Genomic DNA, 23,210 nt, shown 5'->3' with positions numbered 1-23,210 from the left:
GAGTGAGGAGACTGCACATCCACTGCATTGCCACTCAGGAGAAGCCTGCATTTAGCCAGCAACACAGGACTGGTGACTGTCGAGTTTTATACTGCACCTCAACAGCAGCCATACGCACGGCTGCTTCATTGTAACGGGGATAAAAGTTCTGCCGATAACTGCAGGGCCCGGCCGTCAGTCCCCCCGCAGATCAATACGTTTTCACCCACCCTGTGGATAGATGACCATTTGTCTTTACCAGATAACCCCTTTAAATTGAAAGTGCTTGTCCATCCGGCACCGCTCATTGTTGCATCGGGAGGTGACGCAAGCTAATGAGATCACATCTACACATAATAATGAGAGAAGTTACGGCACTCACCAAGCCGCATAAAAATCTTGTTATTTCCAAAGTGCATATGATGGGACAGATTTATATGGTGTAGGAGTGTATACCCAGTTCCATGCCATGTAACTGTCCCGTCATAGCACTTATATTTTGGAAGTAACAAGACTTTTATGCGTCTTGATGAGTGCCGTAACTTCTCTCTTATTATACTTTGTGTATATCTATGTGCCGAGTACCACTGCTGCTTTCCCTCCTGGCCCTGGGAGATCTTATTTCCCCAATGATATTCGTATTTAGGGCCTTGCTCTTGCTTCTATTTTTTGGACTCACATCTACACACATACCTGGTGATACTTGTAACAGTCTATTGGCTGAAGTATGTACTGGTGAAATCATAATGTGAATTCAGAATTTATCTAAAACCAGCCCTGAGCGGAATAGCGCCACTCCACATATGCAGAGCGGAGGACTTGCTAACACGATATGACTAGCTGAAGAGCCCGGCGCTGCCCGGGCATAGTAACTAACTACGGTTAGTTATAACAAATTATAATGATTATATCTATATATAAAGCTGAGTGTAGAGCCCCGCCCATTCCGCATAGCCACATTCACTATAATATCCCACATAATCCCGTCAGCCAGAGCCACCGAACTACTACCCCTAATATCCCACATCATCCCGTCAGCCGGAGCCACCAGACTACTACCCCTAATATCCCACATCATCCCGTCAGCCAGAGCCACCAGACTACTACCACTAATATCCCACATCATCCCGTCAGCCAGAGCCACCGGACTACTACCCCTAGTATCCCACATCATCCCGTCAGCCGGAGCCACCAGACTACTACCACTATTATCCCACATCATCCCGTCAGCCGGAGCCACCAGACTACTACCCCTAATATTCCACATCATCCCGTCAAAGCCAATAAAAGTAGAATAGTGAAGTTGCACAAAAACCTGGTTCACTAAGATCCCAGGTTTTCTACTGATCAGGCTGATATTCTCACTTATCTGCCACCATAAATATCACAGTCATGCTTTTCAGCAATGGACAGGCACAAACCTTATACATTAGTACAGTAGAGAAACCTTCACACACATTTTCATGCACCGTCAACTTGTAATTTGTCCAGCTGAGTGGCTCATGGATGTACAGCATCTGTATGCAGTATAGTATCATATTTAATAGGTTGTTATGGGAAAAGCATTACGTGTTATATGGGTATATTCAGGTAAATTATGGGGAAAGTAGCACTTTAAAAAAAACACAGTATCAGAGCACAGTAACACATCAATAATGCATAAAAGTGTCTGAGAAAATATTAAATCCATATGACATTTAATATGTGCACTTTCCTACATTCATGTGTCACTTAATGATACCACACGGGAGGGGGGGGGAATTCATTTCTGTCAGTACTCACTGCTCCTTTCTGGGGGACAGACGATGGCTGGAGCTTATGTTCCTGGGGATGCTATATTTCTCCCACCATGTCAGTGTCTGCTGAGGTGTTGTCAAGTGGGAAAACTTGCACATAGCAACCAAACACAGCTCAGCTACTTTTAGCCAGCTCTGGTGAAATGAGAGATGCTTAGTGATTGGTTGCAAGGAAAACTAGTGGTCATAGCAACAATCACAGCTTAGCTTCTTTTGAACAGCTCTGGTGAAATGAAAGATGCTTCGTGATTGGTTGGTGATACACGCACACACACTGATTTTTATAAATATAGAGATATAGGTCTATTCAGTCACTCACCTCCCTGTTGTGGTCCCCACAGCTACAACGTTTCCAGATGGATGGAATCCAGCCACTCGAGCAGGATCCTGAGGAAAGAAGACACCTCATCACATGTACAGATATGTTTAAGACCACAGTATACACAGACGAAGGTTACATATCCAGGATTGTACATTGATCACACACATTCATATCTGTTCATGGCATCCCAGCACACACGGGCTGTGCAGGAATGACTCCCAGGTCTGCATTTATCACATCATTGTGAAGAACCCCGAGTGAAATACATAATCCCCCCCCCCTCAGCCCCAGTAAATGACAGAATACAGGCTAAAGGCTCATACTCACATGCGAGATACTCGGATGAGTCTCGCTCGTCAATACCCAGCACTGCCGACTGCACCCGGATCGGAGCATTCATCTGCATGTATTTCTATGCAGCTGAACGTTCCGCTCCCGAGTGCCGGTAGCAGTGCGGGGTATTGACGTGCGAAACTTGTCCGAGTTTCTCGCATGTGAGTATGAGCCCTAATAGTAATATTAGTGCAGTTTTCCCCAAGATAGTCAATGGTCACCGCCTGTATTATTGCTGCCTGCTATAGATGGCCACATACAGGCAGGACTACCGAGTGACATCACAAATATAGGAAGCACCATAAGACCCATGTTGCCTTCATTACCGTATGTTTATTCATCTATTGTCTTCCAGGATCAGTACAAAGTAAGAAACCTCAAGATGTACAGTTATACGGAGGTGACAGCGGTCTACATGATATAAATCCAGATATCACCAGGAACATGCTGTGCCGCCACACATCACCTGCAGGTAGGACACCAGGCTCTCTCGAAATAAACCTTGTATATCAGATGTCATACAGTAATGGGAGATGCTGCAGAACATCTTATCCCACTCCACGCTCACCTCCAGGGTGGTGGTCCACACAGGTTCATGGCCTTTGCTGTTCCAGAGATTAACCAGTTTATCGTGTCCACAGGTCAGAAACAGTTCAAGAGTTGGATGACATGAGAGACCCCAGAGTTCATCTGTGTGACCCTGAACCAAAAGGACAAAGATTATGTGTGTGTTTTGGGGCATAATACATTGCGAGCAGGCACGTCCATATATGCTTGCGTCTGCACATCCAGATGGCAGTGTGTAATGTACCCGGGTGGATCACTTTTTATATTTTGCCATGCTAAGTGTTGTACAGTGTGTTACGTTTCTTGCAGGACACGGTGACGTTAGTGCCTGGGGGTATCCAATCATGTTATTCGGCACGTCTCCCCTGTGAATTCGCACTGAGCACCGTGTCATACAGGGCACAGTCAGTCGCAGGTACTATTCTAGGGAAACCTGCAGCTGCTGTTCGCTCCCTTCCTGCAGATGTATGCGATACGTGACATACAACTATAGGTGGGCAGAGTGAAGCCAGCAACTACTAGACATAATGTAACGCGATCCCCGAGATAGCGAGCGCCAACGTCGCCAGAATGGTACAGGAACCGGGAGTATAAGGGTTATTATTTTACAAGAGGGAAACATAGGGATTGAGATGGAGTTGTCCTTTAAGGAAAAACTGTTGTTGCTGTTACAGTGTGATGTCACTACAGCTCAGCGGTGGCCACAACATTGTCCTAAGCGAGAATCCCCCTCCGGACCCCACATCACAATGGAAGATCTAGCACTGCACATCCTACATCATATTTCTCCCATTCTGTACCTGGATTAGGCATCTGAGTGCGTTCTCCAGGCTGCCGCTCATCACACAGTTCTTTGTGGTGCCCACATACAGGGCGTCACCTCCTCGCCCCTCGGCGATGGTTCGCACTGGGCCGTAACATTCTGGAATCTAAAATGTAAAGTACATCGAGTACAAGTTCATCCCCAAAGTCTTATCGCGGGAAGATATGTCTGGACGCTGCACTTGCATACCCGAGTCTCCCGCACTTTCTTATATTCTCTGTCCCACAGTACGATTCTGCCATCCTTGCCTCCTCCAGATAATAATGTTCCATCTCTGCACACACATAAAGCGAAGACCCCACCATCGTGAGCACCGCACACCGCCTGGGAGATTCTGTGACTGCCTGAAAGGGAAGCACGCCAAGGCCTATGAATCGCACTGCATCACCATGATGTCTGCAGGGGAACGCTTCACGATTCTTCGTACCTTTACCCCATATGAACAAATTGCCGTTAGAATCTCCGGTGACGACATCTCCGTTCTCAGCAAATGCCAGACACAGAACAAAGCGCGGCTTCTCGTGTTTCTGTGGAGGAGAGACGTGAATGGACAAGTTCATAGCAGCCTCTATTTCATTGATTGTTTCGGGTCTTTATCATAAATCCTGACAAAGTCCAAATGCAAAGAGTTTGGCACAAAAATGCACAGACTTAAAATCCAAACTTTTACTTTAAAAAAAAAAAAATATATATATATATATATATATATATTTATGATGAAAGAAGGCCAATGTGTCCAAGTCATTACTAATGCTCCATTAACCAGTTTGGTTCACATTGTCTTGTTTCTACAAGTACTAGGGTCCCGGATGAGCCCCCAATTTCTGCCTTTTTATGGTGTGTGTTGACCTTACAAAGATGGTGTCAGTTCTTCCTTCCTGTCTTACCTCAAAGACCCCCTGTCTCTTGCTCAAAGTGGCTGTTGTCCCCGCAGCGGCTCCCGTGGGGGCCGGCTCCAGGCTCCAGTAATACAGCTGGGACTTCCCACAAGTTATAATCAGGTTGGGTTCTGTTGGGTGAAAAATGGCGGCTAGCACGGGCTCTGTAGAACACTGGGTACATATAAACGGCATTCATTAACAAGTATTTACAAGTTTCACATATAACGTTCAGCAATCTGAAGAGGATCTCGTACCTTGACTTCTGTCACCTTCAGTTCACGCTGCCACTGCCACACTGACAAGACGTGGTCTCCAGATTCATCACACGCGCACAGATGACTCCCGCCATCCTGCGTGGTACAAGGAAGGAGCGGAGGTCACGTTATATTACGGGTGTATGCGGTATACCATTCAAGACACCAAAACTTTACTCACGGTTTTGGAGAAACTCAGACAGGTGACCGCTCTGTCAAAATGCCCCACTCCGATCACGTGAAGAGTACACAGGCTGACAGAGTGCCAGATGCGTACATGGGGGGGCAAAGACTGGAGGGAAGAACAGATGGTTATATGGAGACAAAAATGGGGAGAATAATAAGACAGGACTCTGGGATATCATATAGAATATCATATACACTGCACTGTAAAGAGGTGTCTACAGTGATTATCATGCAATAATAGAGGTTTCCTCAGTCATTAAACACTGGAGCCAGAAAGAATAATACCCAGCGCCAATCATCCCGTACTCACCTTACCATCCTGCGAGTTACCAGCCACTTGCCCACTTGCAATTGTTACTGAATCTGGATGGACAGCAATACTGTAAAATGGAGAAAAAGCTTTAAGTCCTCATCACATAGTGAAAAACATCCCGCAAGACAAAAAAAAAAAAAAAAGGTAGTCACCCCACAAATCAGCTGGTATAATGATAGCCTCCACTGACCTTTTGATGTCGTCGGTGTGTCCCCGGTAGTGTCTCTGTGTGCCGGCTGCAGGGTCGTACAGGACGCAGACAGCTGCTGTAAAATACAATAACTCTCCGGACGGGAGGATATAGAGATTGGTGCGACAATCCCGACCCCTATACCCATATCTGTCAATCCCTGAGATCAAGGACAATGACATCAGACAAGAGATTATTATTGTAAATAATAAAGTGAAAAGCAACCTCCAAGCCAGAATCCCCCCCCGGGCTCCACCCGCCAGGCCTCATGAGACCCCCCCCCCCCCTGGGCTCCACCCGCCAGGCCCCATGAGACCCCCCCCCTGGGCTCCACCCGCCAGGCCCCATGAGACCCCCCCCCCTGGGCTCCACCCGCCAGGCCCCATGAGACCCCCCCCCCCTGGGCTCCACCCGCCAGGCCCCATGAGACCCCCCCCCCCCTGGGCTCCACCCGCCAGGCCCCATGAGACCCCCCCCCTGGGCTCCACCCGCCAGGCCCCATGAGACCCCCCCTGGGCTCCACCCAACAGACCCCCCTGGGCTCCACCCACCAGGCCACATGAGACCCCCCCTGGGCCCCACCCACCATACCCCATGAGACCCTGGCAACTCTCTTTGGAAGCTCAATTGGCTGGGATAGACCCATACAGCCCAATCTGGGAAAGTCATAGTCAGTGTCTGATGTTAGACCTCTGGGGAGGGGGTGAGAGGAGACTCAGACATTACACATCAGGATACACCCATTCTAGCTGCAGCTCCTTTGGGGGAAGTTCTCCTTTTGCTTCTAGACTGTAAGACGCAACCAGCGAATCTGGCACGTAGAGTGGAACAGAGCGCCCCCGCAGGTAGAGCTTCACAACGCCCTCTTCTGTAAGGGGAGAAATTTTTCAGAAAATTGTGAGTGTTCTGCAGAAACAACAAGTAAGCAGAGGCTCAGGAGACACCACTAACTTTCTATTTTCAGAAGGTGAAATAAGGTCAGAAATAAAAAAGGACAAAGCAAGAGGGAACACGAAGAGGCTGCGTATGACCACGAGTGATTGAAGGGATAACAAGGGGGGGGGGGTCACGGACCACTGGGCAGACTGGGATGTAGCATAAGACCATTATTATCTTGAGGTTCATTGTCCGGTTTGCATTTTTGAGCCCCTTTTTCTCTATATAATGACACTTTTTTATTTAACAAGTCTTCACAAACAGGTGAAGTTTATTGGAGGTCCCAGAGGTCACAGCAGCCCCGAGGACCGGACAAGATGATACATCTGAGTGGACTAGCAGCTGGCTGTACATAGTGAATATGGTCTGGGGCTGTTACAATAATGATGAGGGTTATAGTTCAGCTTCTATTCGTTATTTCCACCTCGTGAGAAGACAGCACACAAAACAAACACGCTTATAAGGATCAGTCAATAGAGACGACAATCTATTCTGTGTCGCCCCGTGAGGTGCTGGGCCCCACTGAAAGGCACAGTCATAATGTGATAATGTGTGCAAACTGGAAAGCGCTGCGGAATATGTTAGCGCTATATAAATAAAAGGATTATTATTATCACCAGGGTAGCAACTGTCCCGCTCGCATGGTCCTCGCCTTCATTATTGGCCATTGTTCACACCTTGAGATCTTTACAGACCCTGTTCCCACCGATGTAAAATCTGAATGCAGTCACTTTTTTGCATTTTACGGTTTGCAGCCGTCGTGCAGCACCTATTGCGGATGACGTATCTTTACACCTTTCTGTTGATTTTGCTTTTTAGCACAAAATGCAAAGTTTGAACTATTCCCCGCGTCTCTCTCAGCGAGGCCCTGCATATATTACTACGTGCCAGCAGGGCATGATGGGAATTGTAGCTTGGCGAAAGCCGGTGTACTGCGACACAGGACGCGTCCACGGTGTGACCGGAGGGACATACTGCACAGTTGGCACTACAGGGGCTTACGCATGGCTACATTTCCATCACATTTCACCCTGATGGTCAGAATATAAAATGTATGGATTTCACCTGCAAAAAAACCCTAATTTTTTTCTGTGCTGTCAGAAACGTCTCATGTTAGTGTGTATATTATCTGTTATCTTCCCAGGCCGCCTCCTCCCAGATGGCGGGGATTATCGGCGTACTATCTCCAGACAAGGCGGAGGGCATCATCACCGAATTCACCTGCGGGAAACATTACAGCACGGACCGTGTCGCTGGAGACGACGCCACAGACACGCAGCGGCACTCACCCGGGTAGAAGACCACTTGTTTGCTTTTGCTGTAGAGACAGAAAGTAACATGTTACCGTGTGGCAGGAGAATACGCGCCCCTCAGCCGCTCACACACGCCATACCTCGATGCCTTCTTCATTTTGTCTGTGTCACCACCACCAGTCAGGCAGGAGACTTCCTGATGCACAGAGCGTTACACCCACCTGCCACTGCGGACACACCCGAGGGAGGCCCCGGCACAGCCCACACACACAGGACTATTGGCGCCAAGGCATTTCGAAGAAGGAGTTTGGGGCATATTACTGCAGCGCACACAGGGAGCGCCTGATGAAGCCGGTGGTTTTCAAACCCTCCTCCGGAAAGGACAGCTGAGAAAACTCCTGAGGCTGTGTGCACATGGTGCGGATTCTACTGCGTTTCCGCACCGGTTTTGGCCGCTGCGGACCCGCAGCAGTTTTAGCTGCGGTGTACAGTACCATTCAAATGAATGGGGGAAAAAAAACGCTGTGCCGACGCTGCGGAAAAATCCGCGTGGATTTGCTGCGGTTTTGAATCCACAGAAAGAATTGCATGTCAAATCTTTCTGCGGAAACCACTGCGGGTTCCTATCTCCACCATTGTGGAGATAGTGAATCCGCAGGACAAAACCGCAGATAATCCGCAGGTCTTTGGACCTGCGGATTATCTGAGGTTTTTGCAAAATCCGTGCGGATTAATCCGCAGCGGATTCCGCAGCGTGTGCACTTAGCAAAGCAGATTTCTTGGTATGTGCACACATAGTTTTTTGTCTCTGCGGATTTTGTAGAGAAAACTGCAGGAAATCCGCAGGAAAAAGTGCTGCAGTTTATCTGCGGTTTTACACCTCATAATGGATGAGGTGTAAAACTGCAGCGTTTCTGCACCAAACTATTGACATGCTGCGTTTTGAAAACCGCACGGAAAAAAACGCAGCATGTGCACAGCTTTTTTTTATTTCCATAGGAAATAAAGGCACTGTACAATGCAGCAGAATCTGCTGCGTTTCTGCAGAGCCAAAAACGCTGCGGAAACACAGCAGAAACCGCAAAGTGTGCACATACCCTAAGGCCGGAGTCAAACTTAACGAATGAAAAATCGGTCCGAGTCTCCCTGCTGAGAGTCACACGAGTCTCCTCCGTATGGTCATCCGTGTGTGATGCGTTTGCAGTGTGATGATGAGATTTTCTCCCACCCATGTATCCGTGTGACGTGTATGGCTTTACATTTCTCACTGATTTTCCACATGGAAGTAAATGGTTCAATGCCCTGAAATGAGGAAAATGTGTGCGCATCTGTCGCAAGCTACATGGATGGTCCGTGTGGCGTCTGAGTTTTTCTAGGCTTGCATTGGGGAGTCTCAGACGATATACGCGTACAATCACAGCATGCTGCGATTTTACATGCACGTAGACTACACCCGAGAAATAAACGGTGACGTGAGCTGCCCCATACATTAGATTCACTCTGGTCCGAGTGCTACGCGTCGTTCGCGATGTTTTCTCACATAGCACTCGCCCGTATTCCTCTCTGGTGTGACTCCATCCTTAGGAAGAGAGTTCCAAATGTTTTTGACAAGGATTTTAGAGCAAATCCACGCTAAGAAAAAATATATGAACAAAGTCTTAGGGGATGTTTCCACGTATTTGCTGCAGATTTAGGCTATGTGCACTAGGGTGACCGGATCTCATATGGGGGGGAAAAAATGTCAGAATCTTGTCCGTCTGGACCCCACAAAACGATTCCCCTTTCCAGATATTGAGAGAGCCAAAATTTGAGCTCGATCAAACGACGTTAACCCGTGCCGCTCGTCGCTCAAAGTTTGAAAAAATCCAAATTGAGGTATTTTAAGATTTAGGTATTTTGCATAGTCTGTTAGACTATAAAGAGCACGCTAACCTACATGAGTTGATAATTTTACATAGTTATCTAATCTATTCTAGAGCTTTTGTTAAAGTAGTTTTTGAAACGTCAGAATATAATGCTCAGCATTTGCTTACAACTTGCAGGACATATTGCTTTTGTTCTTCATCTTTTGTCAGAAGGTCGTTGAAGTCGGTTACTTCCTACCTCTTAATTTTTCTTTCCTAACTTTTGGATTTACAACCCTAGCGTGCTCTGATGGTTCATCTGTGCTACTGAGCAATTTATTAGCCATTAACAACTTATCATTGTCTGTAATGGTGGGATCAAAAAACGATAATCCCACCAACTCTGCATTCAAATACCACAAATGGTTCGAAAATTTGGTCAGGGCTATTTCTGCAATGTTGTTGTCACATTCTTTATAGTCTAACAGACTATGCAAAATACCTAAATCTTAAAATACCTCAATTTGGATTTTTTCAAACTTTGAGCGATGAGCGGCACGGGTTAACGTCGTTTGATCGAGCTCAAATTTTGGCTCTCTCAATATCTGGAAAGGGGAATCGTTTTGTGGGGTCCAGACGGACAAAATTCCGACATCGATTTTTTGCGGTCACCCTAATGTGCACACACTGTGGATTCTGCTGTGGTTCCGCACCGTTTTTGGCCCTGTGGAACCGCAGCAGTTCCGCAGACATGGTACAGTACCATGTAACCCTATGGGTTTTAAAAACCGCTGTGCTCACGCTGCGGGTTTTTCCGCGCGGTTTTGCTGCGATTTATAAACCGCAGCATGTCAATTGTTTCTGCAGATTCCGCTGCGGTTTCACGCCTTTAACATAGTAGAGGTGTGACACCGCAGGTCACTTTACCTGCGGTTCTGCGCAGAAAAACCCGCAGGTGAATCCACAGCATGTGCACATAGCCTTAGTTTCAGATGCGAATTGTCCTCACATTTCACCCCTCACATTGCAGAGGGTGAGGGACATGCTGACATCTGCAGGATAAACTGACACGCGGTAGATTTCCAGTCCGCATCGTAGGGCAATTTGTGTTTTTGACACATTGTGGGAAAGAAATTGCATTATATCTTGCTCTTAGTGCACTAATATACAATGCATTTCCACACCATGGCAATGAACACTTAGGGTATATTGACATGCATTTATACTGTGACGCGGTGCAAGTGAGCTGCACATTTTACGCTTTGCATTGCAGCGCTGCAGATATTTTTTATGACGGGTGCATGAGTGTTCCTAAACTCTCATACAAAGCTTTTCTACTGTAAAACATTTTTGTCCGTGGGAATGTGTCCTAATAGCAACATACCTGTCTTATCTCATATGTCGTATCTCAAATCCATAATACTTCCCCGTGCGCTCTAAGGTGCAGGACAGATGATGGGAGTTGTAGTTCACAGTGCGTCACTCTGACCAGACATACAATAGCTGAAGACAGGTCAGCCAGTTGGAGGGATCAGTACACTATCCTCCAACATGGTGCACATAAATTGCAAGCACCGTCTGGGGTGCTGCACAGATTTTACTGACACAATGGTATTATTGTTAACAAATCGTCATATTTCTAAGAAGAGAGATACTTTTAAACTGAGGAAGCCACATTAGTAAATTGGGGCATGGGTGAGGTGGAGTGACGTCCCCTGCTGTGGCTGCTGCCTAATATTGGAAGCCCTGCTGTTCTCTGCATGGGAACTGATCACCACATGTTTACTAACAGGACATTGTTAATATCATTGTGTACACAGCTCCTGCCTCCTGTATATACAAGCTACATCATGTCTGTGTACACAGCTCCTCCCTCCTTACCTACACACTGCGCTTACACACTTATTCCTCACCACAACTCCAAAACTACTAAGGCTATGTGCACACGTAGTTTGAGGTCCTGCGGATTTTTCCGCGCGGATTTGGAAAAATCCGCAGGTAAATTCTCAGGTCAAAAGACCTGCGGTTTCACACCTCTACAATGGAGAAGGTGTGAAACGGCTGCAGATTCCGCACAAAGAATTGACATGCTGCGGATTTGAACTCGCAGCAAATCCGCAGCATGTGCACAGCGTTTTTCAGTTTACCATTGAAAACAATGGTACTGTACAACGTACCTAAATCTGCTGCGGACCCGCAGAGCCTGAAACGCTGCGGATCCGCAGCAGAATTCGTAACGTGTACACATGGCCTAATATTTTCACTAGCAAGTTTAATGAAGACTGTGGTGGTGTGACTACAGTATGATGTCAGTGGTCTGACTACAGTATGATAGCAGCAGTGCTGTGACTACAATATGACGACGGCAGTGGTGTGACTACAGTATGATGGTACCAGTGGTGTGACTACAGTATGATGGCAGCAGTGGTGTGACTACAATATGATGACGGCGGTGGTGTGACTGCAACTCCGCTGCCTCGGAGTAACCTTTGACTCAACCCTGTCCTTCAAACCGCACATCCAAGCTCTTTCTACCTCCTGTCGCCTCCAGCTCAAAAATATTTCCAGAATCCGTCCTTTCCTCAACCCTCAATCTACTAAAATGCTTGTGCATGCCCTCATTATCTCCCGCCTCAACTACTGCAACATCCTTTTCTGTGGTCTCCCTGCTAATACCCTCGCACCTCTCCAGTCCATCCTTAACTCTGCTGCCCGACTAATCCATCTTTCTCCTCGCAACTCCTCCGCTTCTCCCCTCTGCAAATCTCTTCACTGGCTCCCGTTCCCTCAGCGCATCCAGTTCAAATTACTAATACTGACCTACAAGGCCATCTATAACCTGTCTCCCCATATGTCTCTGAACTAATCTTCCGATACCTTCCCTCATGTAGTCTCCGGTCCTCCCAAGACCTACTTCTTTCCTCCACACTTATTCGCTCCTCACCCAACCGCCTCCAAGACTTCTCCCTAATTGCCCCAACAAGTTCGACTAACAACCACATTTGGATCCTTCATACGGAACCTGAAAACCCACCTCTTCAAGAAAACCTACAGCCTGCAATGACCCGCTACCTCCTTCTCTATCACCACTACCGGAGATATCACCTCAACCAACACCGGAACTGCTGCAACCCACCAACCTACTGTCTCCTTCCCCACCATCCTGTAGCAGTAGTGGTGTGACTACAGTATGATGGCAGCAGTGGTGTGACTACAATATGATGGTGTGGCTAAAGTGTGATGGTAGCAATGGTGGAACTACAATATGAAGGTAGTAAGGTGTAGGATGGCGGCGGTGTGACTGCAGTAGGATGACGGCGGTGTGACTGCAGTAGGGTGGTGGCGGTGTGATTGCAGCAGGATGGCGGTGTGACTGCAGTAGGGTGGCGGCGGTGTGATTGCAGTAGGATGACGGCCGTGTGACTGCAGTAGGGTGGCGGCGGTGTGATTGCAGTAGGATGGCGGCGGTGTGATTGCAGTAGGATGGCGTCGGTGTGATTGCAGTAGGATGATGGCGGTGTGACTGCAGTAGGGTGGCGGCGGTGTGATTGCAGTAGAACGGCGTCAGTGTGACTGCAGTAGGGTGGCGGCGGTGTGATTGCAGTAGAATGGCGTCGGTGTGATTGCAGTAGGATGATGGCGGTGTGACTGCAGTAGGGTGGCGGCGGTGTGATTGCAGTAGAATGGCGTCGGTGTGATTGCAGTAGAATGGCGTCGGTGTGACTGCAGTAGGGTGGCGGCGGTGTGATTGCAGTAGAATGGCGTTGGTGTGACTGCAGTAGGGTGGCGGCGAGGTGATGGCACTAGAATGGCGTCGGTGTGATTGCAGTAGGATGATGGCGGTGTGACTGCAGTAGGGTGGCGACGGTGTGATTGCAGTAGAATGGCGTCGGTGTGACTGCAGTAGGGTGGCGGCGGTGTGATTGCACTAGAATGGCGTCGGTGTGACTGCAGTAGGGTGGCGGCGGTGTGATTGCAGTAGGATGATGGCGGTGTGACTGCAGTAGGTTGACGGCGGTGTGATTGCAGTAGAATGGCGTCGGTGTGACTGCAGTAGGGTGGCGGCGGTGTGATTGCAGTAGGATGACGGCCGTGTGACTGCAGTAGGGTGGCGGCGGTGTGATTGCAGTAGGATGGCGGCGGTGTGATTGCAGTAGGATGGCGTCGGTGTGATTGCAGTAGGATGATGGCGGTGTGACTGCAGTAGGGTGGCGTCGGTGTGATTGCAGTAGAATGGCGTCGGTGTGACTGCAGTAGGGTGGCGGCGGTGTGATTGCAGTAGAATGGCGTTGGTGTGACTGCAGTAGGGTGGCGGCAGTGTGATTGCACTAGAATGGCGTCGGTGTGATTGCAGTAGGATGATGGCGGTGTGACTGCAGTAGGGTGGCGACGGTGTGATTGCAGTAGAATGGCGTCGGTGTGACTGCAGTAGGGTGGCGGCGGTGTGATTGCACTAGAATGGCGTCGGTGTGACTACAGTAGGGTGGCGGCGGTGTGATTGCAGTAGGATGATGGCGGTGTGACTGCAGTAGGTTGACGGCGGTGTGATTGCAGTAGAATGGCGGCGGTGTGACTGCAGTAGGGTGGCGGCGGTGTGATTGCAGTAGGATGACGGCCGTGTGACTGCAGTAGGGTGGCGGCGGTGTGATTGCAGTAGGATGGCGTCGGTGTGATTGCAGTAGGATGATGGCGGTGTGACTGCAGTAGGGTGGCGGCGGTGTGATTGCAGTAGAACGGCGTCGGTGTGACTGCAGTAGGGTGGCGGCGGTGTGATTGCAGTAGAATGGCGTCGGTGTGATTGCAGTAGGATGATGGCGGTGTGACTGCAGTAGGGTGGCGGCGGTGTGATTGCAGTAGAATGGCGTCGGTGTGATTGCAGTAGAATGGCGTCGGTGTGACTGCAGTAGGGTGGTGGCGGTGTGATTGCAGTAGAATGGCGTTGGTGTGACTGCAGTAGGGTGGCGGCGGTGTGATTGCACTAGAATGGCGTAGGTGTGATTGCAGTAGGATGATGGCGGTGTGACTGCAGTAGGGTGGCGACGGTGTGATTGCAGTAGAATGGCGTCGGTGTGACTGCAGTAGGGTGGCGGCGGTGTGATTGCACTAGAATGGCGTCGGTGTGACTGCAGTAGGGTGGCGGCGGTGTGATTGCAGTAGGATGATGGCGGTGTGACTGCAGTAGGTTGACGGCGGTGTGATTGCAGTAGTATGGCGTCGGTGTGACTGCAGTAGGGTGGCGGCGGTGTGATTGCACTAGAATGGCGTCGGTGTGACTGCAGTAGGGTGGCGGCGGTGTGACTGCAGTAGGATGACGGCGGTGTGACTGCAGTAGGGTGGTGGCGGTGTGATTGCAGCAGGATGGCGGCGGTGTGACTGCAGTAGGGTGGCGGCGGTGTGATTGCACTAGAATGGCGGCGGTGTGACTGCAGTAGGGTGGCGGCGGTGTGATTGCAGTAGAATTGGTGTGATTGCAGTAGGATGACGGCCGTGTGACTGCAGTAGGGTGGCGGCGGTGTGATTGCAGTAGGATGGCGGCGGTGTGGTTGCAGTAGGATGGCGTCGGTGTGATTGCAGTAGGATGATGGCGGTGTGACTGCAGTAGGGTGGCGGCGGTGTGATTGCAGTAGAATGGTGTCAGTGTGACTGCAGTAGGGTGGCGGCGGTGTGATTGCACTAGAATGGCGTCGGTGTGACTGCAGTAGGTTGGCGGTGGTGTGATTGCAGTAGGATGATGGCGGTGTGACTGCAGTAGGGTGGCGGCGGTGTGATTGCAGTAGAATGGCGTCGGTGTGATTGCAGTAGGATGATGGCGGTGTGACTGCAGTAGAATGGCGTCGGTGTGATTGCAGTAGAATGGCGTCGGTGTGACTGCAGGAGGGTGGCGGCGATGTGATTGCAGTAGAATGGCGTCGGTGTGACTGCAGTAGGGTGGCGGCGGTGTGATTGCACTAGAATGGCGTCGGTGTGACTGCAGTAGGGTGGCGGCGGTGTGATTGCACTAGAATGGCGTCGGTGTGATTGCAGTAGGATGATGGCGGTGTGACTGCAGTAGGGTGGCGACGGTGTGATTGCAGTAGAATGGCGTCGGTGTGACTGCAGTAAGGTGGCGGCGGTGTGATTGCACTAGAATGGCGTCGGTGTGACTGCAGTAGGGTGGCGGCGGTGTGATTGCAGTAGGATGACGGCGGTGTGACTGCAGTAGGATGACGGCGGTGTGACTGCAGTAGGTTGACGGAGGTGTGATTGCAGTAGAATGGCGTCGGTGTGACTGCAGTAGGGTGGCGGCGGTGTGATTGCAGTAGGATGACGGCGGTGTGACTGCAGTAGGATGACGGCGGTGTGACTGCAGTAGGTTGACGGCGGTGTGATTGCAGTAGAATGGCGTCGGTGTGACTGCAGTAGGGTGGCGGCGGTGTGATTGCACTAGAATGGCGTCGGTGTGACTGCAGTAGGGTGGCGGCGGTGTGATTGCAGTAGGATGACGGCGGTGTGACTGCAGTAGGGTGGCGGCGGTGTGATTGCAGTAGAATGGCGTCGGTGTGATTGCAGTAGGATGATGGCGGTGTGACTGCAGTAGAATGGCGTCGGTGTGATTGCAGTAGAATGGCGTCGGTGTGACTGCAGGAGGGTGGCGGCGATGTGATTGCAGTAGAATGGCGTCGGTGTGACTGCAGTAGGGTGGCGGCGGTGTGATTGCACTAGAATGGCGTCGGTGTGACTGCAGTAGGGTGGCGGCGGTGTGATTGCACTAGAATGGCGTCGGTGTGATTGCAGTAGGATGATGGCGGTGTGACTGCAGTAGGGTGGCGGTGGTGTGATTGCACTAGAATGGCGTCCGTGTGACTGCAGTAGGGTGGCGGCGATGTGATTGCAGTAGGATGACGGCGGTGTGACTGCAGTAGGATGACGGCGGTGTGACTGCAGTAGGTTGACGGAGGTGTGATTGCTGTAGAATGGCGTCGGTGTGACTGCAGTAGGGTGGCGGCGGTGTGATTGCAGTAGGATGACGGCGGTGTGACTGCAGTAGGTTGACGGCGGTGTGATTGCAGTAGAATGGCGTCGGTGTGACTGCAGTAGGGTGGCGGCGGTGTGATTGCACTAGAATGGCGTCGGTGTGACTGCAGTAGGGTGGCTGCGGTGTGATTGCAGTAGGATGACGGCGGTGTGACTGCAGTAGGGTGACGGCGGTGTGATTGCAGTAGAATGGCGTCGGTGTGACTGCAGTAGGGTGGCGGCGGTGTGATTGCACTAGAATGGCGTCGGTGTGACAGCAGTAGGGTGGCGGCGGTGTGATTGCAGTAGGATGACGGCGGTGTGACTGCAGTAGGATGACGGCGGTGTGACTGCAGTAGGTTGACGGAGGTGTGATTGCAGTAGAATGGCGTCGGTGTGACTGCAGTAGGGTGGCGGCGGTGTGATTGCAGTAGGTTGACGGCGGTGTGATTGCAGTAGAATGGCGTCGGTGTGACTGCAGTAGGGTGGCGGCGGTGTGATTGCACTAGAATGGCGTCGGTGTGACTGCTGTAGGGTGGCGGCGGTGTGATTGCAGTAGGATGACGGCGGTGTGACTGCAGTAGGGTGACGGCGGTGTGATTGCAGTAGAGTGGCGTCGGTGTGACTGCAGTAGGGTGGCGGCGGTGTGATTGCAGTAGAATGGCGTCGGTGTGACTGCAGTAGGGTGGCGGCAGCGAGATTGCAGTAGAGTGGCGTCGGTGTGACTGCAGTAGGGTGGCGGCGGTGTGATTGCAGTAGAATGGCGTCGGTGTGACTGCAGTAGGGTGGCGGCAGTGTGATTGCAGTAGAATGGCGGCAGTGTGACTGCAATGTGATGGTACCAGTGGAATCAGCACTTTCTGGGGGCAGTCAGTCGCTGTCCCCGCTGATCACCCTCAGTATTTGTAATGGTTGTTAGGGGTGGCCATCTCACAGATATAGGTCACAGTGGAGGCTGCGGGTCATGACTGTCAGTCCAATACTGAAGGCAGTGCTCACCCGTCCCTCCTCCCTCCAGTGGACACCAGCAGCCGGCTCCGTGCATCTGACATATCCCTCTTCATAAAGGAGAGACGTTCCGGGGAGAGAGGGCGACGTACACTGTGGAAGAAACATAAATGACGTCACATAACCCATACATCCAACAGAAACACCAAATCTGCTGGAAGATCACTCCAAAATTAGAATGAGATGTGTATAGTGTGTAACACCCTGCCCCAATAGTGTCACACAGTCCGCACATATGGCCAGATATGCCCTGACAGGCAAGTACATTATAGCCAGGGACCACGGTCCTCAGTGACCCCCATAACAGAGCAGTAATGGGGCCCCCCCAGCCCCCACTCTACAATATAGTAATGCTGCCCTCTGCTGGTAGCACTAGCAATGTGTTATTATGGATCATACTACAGACATTCAGGAAAGGCAAATGGACAGCTCCTGAAACCAGCACTGCTTCTGCGGGACTGGAGAAATGAAGCGACCAGAGATGATGGGAAGAGGTGTCACTGTGTGATACTGCCAGGGCATGTACGTTCTGTGTGAACAAGGCCAAAATCAGGTGTAGTTACAGGGAGTGCAGAGATAGCGTCACAGCCAGGACCTGGGGATTTCTGGATTCAGAATACCGCAGTCAGTTTACTCACCCTCTCCAGGTCCAGTGCTGAGTCTCTGCCGCTGCTCCCGGTGTCTGTTAGGGTATGTGCACACATTGCGGATTCCAGTGCGGATTTTTCTGCTCAGATTTTGCTAAATCCGCAGGTAAAATGACCTGCGTTTTACCTGCGGATTTAGTGCAGATTTCCTGCGGATTTTCTGCAGATTTTGTTCGGATTTCCCCTGCGTTTTTACGCCTGTGAATTTCTATAATGGAGCAGGTGTAAAAACACTGCGGATCCGAACAAAAGAATTGACATGCTGCGTATTCAAATCCGGAGAAAATCCGGGCAGATAAATCTGCAGCATGTGCACAGCGTTTTTGGTTTTACATAGGCTAAAATGGTACTGTACACCGCAACAGGGCCAAATCCGCTGCGGATCTGTAGCAGAATCCGCAGCGTGTGCACTAGGGTGACCGGATCTCATATGGGGGGAAAAAATGTCAGAATCTTGTTCGTCTGGACCCCACAAAACGATTCCCCTTTCCAGATATTGAGAGAGCCAAAATTTGAGCTCGATCAAACGACGTTAACCCGTGCCGCTTGTCGCTCAAAGTTTGAAAAATTCCAAATTGAGGTATTTTAAGATTTAGGTATTTTGCATAGTCTGTTAGACTATAAAGAATGTGACAACAACATTGCAGAAATAGCCCTGACCAAATTTTCGAACCATTTGTGGTATATGAATGCAGAGTTGGTGGGATTATCGTTTTTTGATCCCACCATTACAGACAATGAAAAGTTGTTAATGGCTAATAAATTGCTCAGTAGCACAGATGAACCATCAGAGCACGCTAACCTACATGAGTTGATAATTTTACATAGTTATCTAATCTATTCTAGAGCTTTTGTTAAAGTAGTTTTTGAAACGTCAGAATGTAATGCTCGCCATTTGCTTACAACTTGCAGGACATATTGCTTTTGTTCTTCATCTTTTGTCAGAAGGTCGTTAAAGTCGGTTACTTCCTACCTCTTTTAATTTTTCTTTCCTAACTTTTGGATTTACAACCCTAGCGTGCTCTGATGGTTCATCTGTGCTTCTGAGCAATTTATTAGCCATTAACAACTTTTCATTGTCTGTAATGGTGGGATCAAAAAACGATAATCCCACCAACTCTGCATTCATATACCACAAATGGTTAGAAAATTTGGTCAGGGCTATTTCTGCAATGTTGTTGTCACATTCTTTATAGTCTAACAGACTATGCAAAATACCTAAATCTTAAAATACCTCAATTTGGATTTTTTCAAACTTTGAGCGACGAGCGGCACGGGTTAACGTCGTTTGATCGAGCTCAAATTTTGGCTATCTCAATATCTAGAAAGGGGAATCGTTTTGTGGGGTCCAGACGGACAAAATTCCGACATCGATTTTTTGCGGTCACCCTAGTGTGCACATACCCTTATTGTCTGCAGTGCGGACTACACACCGATAGCACTGCAGCCAATCAATGAGCACTCAATAGAGTGCAGATTTTACATTGCGGTTTAGAAGGTTTAAAGGTAATCTTATCTGTCATCAGGATTTCACCCCCAAACTCTTTATATGTATGTATGTAACTCCCTCAATGACAAGTCCAGAGATACCTTTACATGGCCGGTCTGATCCTCTGTTACTGAGAATTCAGTGTTTAAGAATTGATATGCAAAAGAGCTCTGATAGTTCTAAAGGCTCTGACAATCCAACTCTATTCCCCGCCTAGTGCTGCCTCCTCCTGTTTGGCTAGTGGTTCCTTTGACTGAAGTCACACAGTATAGAGGCTGTCAGTCAAGCAGGAGGAGACAGCGCTGAAGGAATAGTGACAGAGGCTTCAGATCTACAGTAGATCTTCAGCTTCAATTTGCATATTAATTCAAATTCTGATTTCTTAGTAATGGAGGAATGGATCAGCTGTGTAAAGATATTACTGGACTTGTTTGTGAAAGAGCTAACTGTAAATATAAATAGTTTTGAGGTGAAATCTGGATGACATATTTCCTTGATGTTATGTTTCTGCACTCACTGACCAATACAAAGTCAGGAAATGAAGCTGTACCTTTTAGAGAAGACTGGGGTCCCTCCTTTTTTAGGAGATGAAGGAGAGGTAGACATGCCACTCCTCCTGCGTGAGGCCATACCATTCTGAGAAGAGCGGGGTGGAGGTTTCACAACATGGGGCCCTGCAAATATATCAAGGAACAAAAGCATCAGACATGAGACCACACCTTTTATACTACAGCACCAGCTTCTCATCTATTACTGCTGATACCCTGCCTGCATATCATGTGTGAGTGAGTGGTTTTCAGCGCTGCCCCCTGCTGATAACGCCACTGAGAGGTTGTCAGCCCCACCCCCTTGTGATGACATCACTGAGTGCTTGTAAGCCCCGCCCCCTGGTGATGATATCACTGATATAATGACCTGTGATCAGACATGAGACCACACTGCTTATACTACAGCACCAGCTTCTCATCTATTACTGCTGATACCCTGCCTGTATATCATGTGTGTGAGTGGTTGTCAGCGCTGCCCCCTGCTGATAACGCCACTGAGAGGTTGTCAGCCCCACCCCCTTGTGATGACATCACTGAGTGCTTGTAAGCCCAGCCCCCTGGTGATGATATCACTGATATAATGACCTGTGATCAGACATGAGACCACACTGCTTATACTACAGCACCAGCTTCTCATCTATTACTGCTGATACCCTGCCTGTATATCATGTGTGAGTGAGTGGTTGTCAGCGCTGCCCCCTGCTGATAACGCCACTGAGAGGTTGTCAGCCCCACCCCCTTGTGATGACATCACTGAGTGCTTGTAAGCCCCGCCCCCTGGTGATATCACTGATATAATGACCTGTGATCAGACATGACTGAGACCACACCGCTTATACTACAGCACTTGCTCCTCATCTATTACTGCTGACAACCAGCCTGTATACATGTGTGAGAGGTTGTCAGCTCCACCCCCTGGTGATGACATCACTGAGAGGTTGTCAGCTCCACCCCCTGGTGATGACATCACTGAGAGGTTGTCAGCTCCACCCCCTGGTGATGACATCACTGAGAGGTTGTCAACCCTGCCCCCTGACGATGACATCACCAATCCTATTATTTCCTGCCAGGGAGCAACAGCGTTATTTCATTGGTATGCCCTCATTATTTTGGGGTTCGTTTTTAAGCAGCACCACGCACATGTAACACCACAGCTTCAGAATTTATTTGTGACCTTTACTTGCCACATTTTTCCAGCTAAGGTCAAAAGAATTGTGATTAGGCGCAGGAGATGGTGCAGCAAATTATTACTGCAGAAAACTATAGCAGCCAAATGTAACTGAGCCCCAAAGCAGGAACTGAGTGTGGACCCCCCACTATGCGGAGTACAATGGATGCTGGCATTGTGCTGCCGGGGATCATACCCTTACCTTGTCGTCCCCGCAGGGGGTCTCCTCGCTCCTCACACACCCGCAGCCTCCTCAAGGCGTCACTCAAGGCCGCTCTCAGCACCTGCATCTCGTCCTCCTGCAGCTGAAGCCTCTGCTCCAGATTCGATATCCGGTCATCTGTGTCCATTGCGCTGGGACCTGAGAGGCCATCATCTGTAGAGGGGATTACATATTACAGACCCTCCTGACACAGAGGGTTAATGATCATCTTGCCACCAGACACAATGTATTTCATTAGCAGTAATGAATAAAACATGCATCCTCTGCTCCCCCCTCACCCGTCCTCGAAGGGCCCTGATACCCTCCATCTGTAGGCTTCCCCCTCCCCCAACGCTGATGGTACCAGGCGCTGCCATCTTCACCACCACCTCCTTGCCCTCGTTACAGTCAGTAAGATGCCAGAATTGTTGTGGCAGCATGAGGCGCCGTCTCCTGATGACGTCGACATATTTTCTGTCCTCCGCCATCCCAGGGCGATCATGGGATTTTAGGGCCTCCCTTGGTCTTGGAGTGGTGGTTGAGGTGTGATGTGGGTGAGTGATGCTATTGAGGCACTCACCATTACAGTACTGCAGAAGGGAGCTGGTGTCGTAGACAGAGCTGCCCCCGGCCCCAGATTCTGACATGTTGTCGTCTGTCTCGTGTCTCGCTGTATTTTCTACTCGCTTTCGTTGTCTTCTGTTTTCTGTCTTCCTTTTCTCACATCCCTCTCGCTCACTCTATGGTCGCCATGGTAACTGCTTCCTGCAGCATCTTCTCCTGTGGTCCCCCCGCCGTTCCATCACACAGGCTCCGCCTTCTGGAGCAGCTGACACAGATGGAGCTGAGATGACACAAAGTAACATTCCAGCAAACAGGACAATCCCAAATATAATGTCTGATACTAAGGATACGGGGGCACGGCAATGGGATGGAGGGGAGCTCTGTACAAAAGTCAGGTCTGTGGGTCTTTGTACAAAGCAGTCAGGTCTAGAGGGCTCTGTTTAGCACTTCAAGATTTGGGGTCTCTGTAGAGAACAGTAAAATGGAAATCTCACTTTCTTGAACTGTGAGATGGGGGTCTCTGTTTAGAACAGTTAAAGGGAACTGTGAAATGGGGGTCTTTGTATAGAGTAGTGGGATTTGGATATCTGTATTTCTGGGTGTTGTTGTGATACAGGGGCTTCCCCAGATGAAATAGTGGAGGCTGAATATAATGCATGTTTTTTTGTCCTGTGTGTATCTTTTGATAGATTTTGCAATCTTGTATGTTTTTTCATTTTCACTGTATTGTGTCATCCCGCCAATGTGTGACACAGCTTATTCTTGCATCTTTTAATCCACAGTAAGTCAGTATAGATCAGTGACCTGAGGGGATTCTATGTAACAGGGACAGGGTTATTCATTAGCTGATCTAGGCGGCTGTGACGGAGGCGTTGTCTAACACTGCACCTCGTGCTTCCTCCATGTGTCCTCAT

The 23,210-nt window shown here is 49.4% G+C and overlaps 1 protein-coding gene across 5 annotated transcripts in view; it reads right to left on the bottom strand.

The window, feature by feature from the left end:
* EML2 (EMAP like 2) overlaps positions 1 to 22,520 on the bottom strand; it is a 53,554-nt gene extending 31,034 nt beyond the window's left edge. The window contains exons 1-16 of one of the 5 annotated variants that reach the window (XM_073561198.1): positions 22,313 to 22,520; positions 21,733 to 21,906; positions 20,365 to 20,488; positions 17,670 to 17,771; positions 7,870 to 7,898; positions 6,383 to 6,512; positions 5,645 to 5,794; positions 5,452 to 5,521; positions 5,137 to 5,247; positions 4,956 to 5,051; positions 4,708 to 4,872; positions 4,248 to 4,347; positions 4,010 to 4,164; positions 3,798 to 3,926; positions 2,999 to 3,130; positions 2,095 to 2,162 (exon numbers count right to left, since the gene is read on the bottom strand). In XM_073561198.1, the coding sequence (XP_073417299.1) occupies positions 2,095 to 2,162; positions 2,999 to 3,130; positions 3,798 to 3,926; positions 4,010 to 4,164; positions 4,248 to 4,347; positions 4,708 to 4,872; positions 4,956 to 5,051; positions 5,137 to 5,247; positions 5,452 to 5,521; positions 5,645 to 5,794; positions 6,383 to 6,512; positions 7,870 to 7,898; positions 17,670 to 17,771; positions 20,365 to 20,488; positions 21,733 to 21,906; positions 22,313 to 22,379 (1,802 nt within the window). In that variant the 5' untranslated portion in view covers positions 22,380 to 22,520. Of the gene's footprint in view, positions 1 to 2,094; positions 2,163 to 2,998; positions 3,131 to 3,797; positions 3,927 to 4,009; positions 4,165 to 4,247; positions 4,348 to 4,707; positions 4,873 to 4,955; positions 5,052 to 5,136; positions 5,248 to 5,451; positions 5,522 to 5,644; positions 5,795 to 6,382; positions 6,513 to 7,801; positions 7,899 to 7,973; positions 8,468 to 17,669; positions 17,772 to 20,364; positions 20,489 to 21,732; positions 21,907 to 22,031; positions 22,048 to 22,312 lie in introns of those variants that run through there. The other 4 variants (XM_073561199.1, XM_073561200.1, XM_073561201.1 and 1 more) reach the window with 4 other exon arrangements.
* Positions 22,521 to 23,210: the final 690 nt, after the last annotated feature.

The sequence above is a fragment of the Dendrobates tinctorius genome, unplaced genomic scaffold (genome assembly GCF_039654945.1).
Source record: "Dendrobates tinctorius isolate UK_male_01 unplaced genomic scaffold, ASM3965494v1 ptg000315l, whole genome shotgun sequence".
Taxonomy (NCBI): domain Eukaryota; kingdom Metazoa; phylum Chordata; class Amphibia; order Anura; family Dendrobatidae; genus Dendrobates; species Dendrobates tinctorius.
Note: the sequence above shows the minus strand (reverse complement) of the source record. Positions and strands in the feature narration are given on the sequence as shown.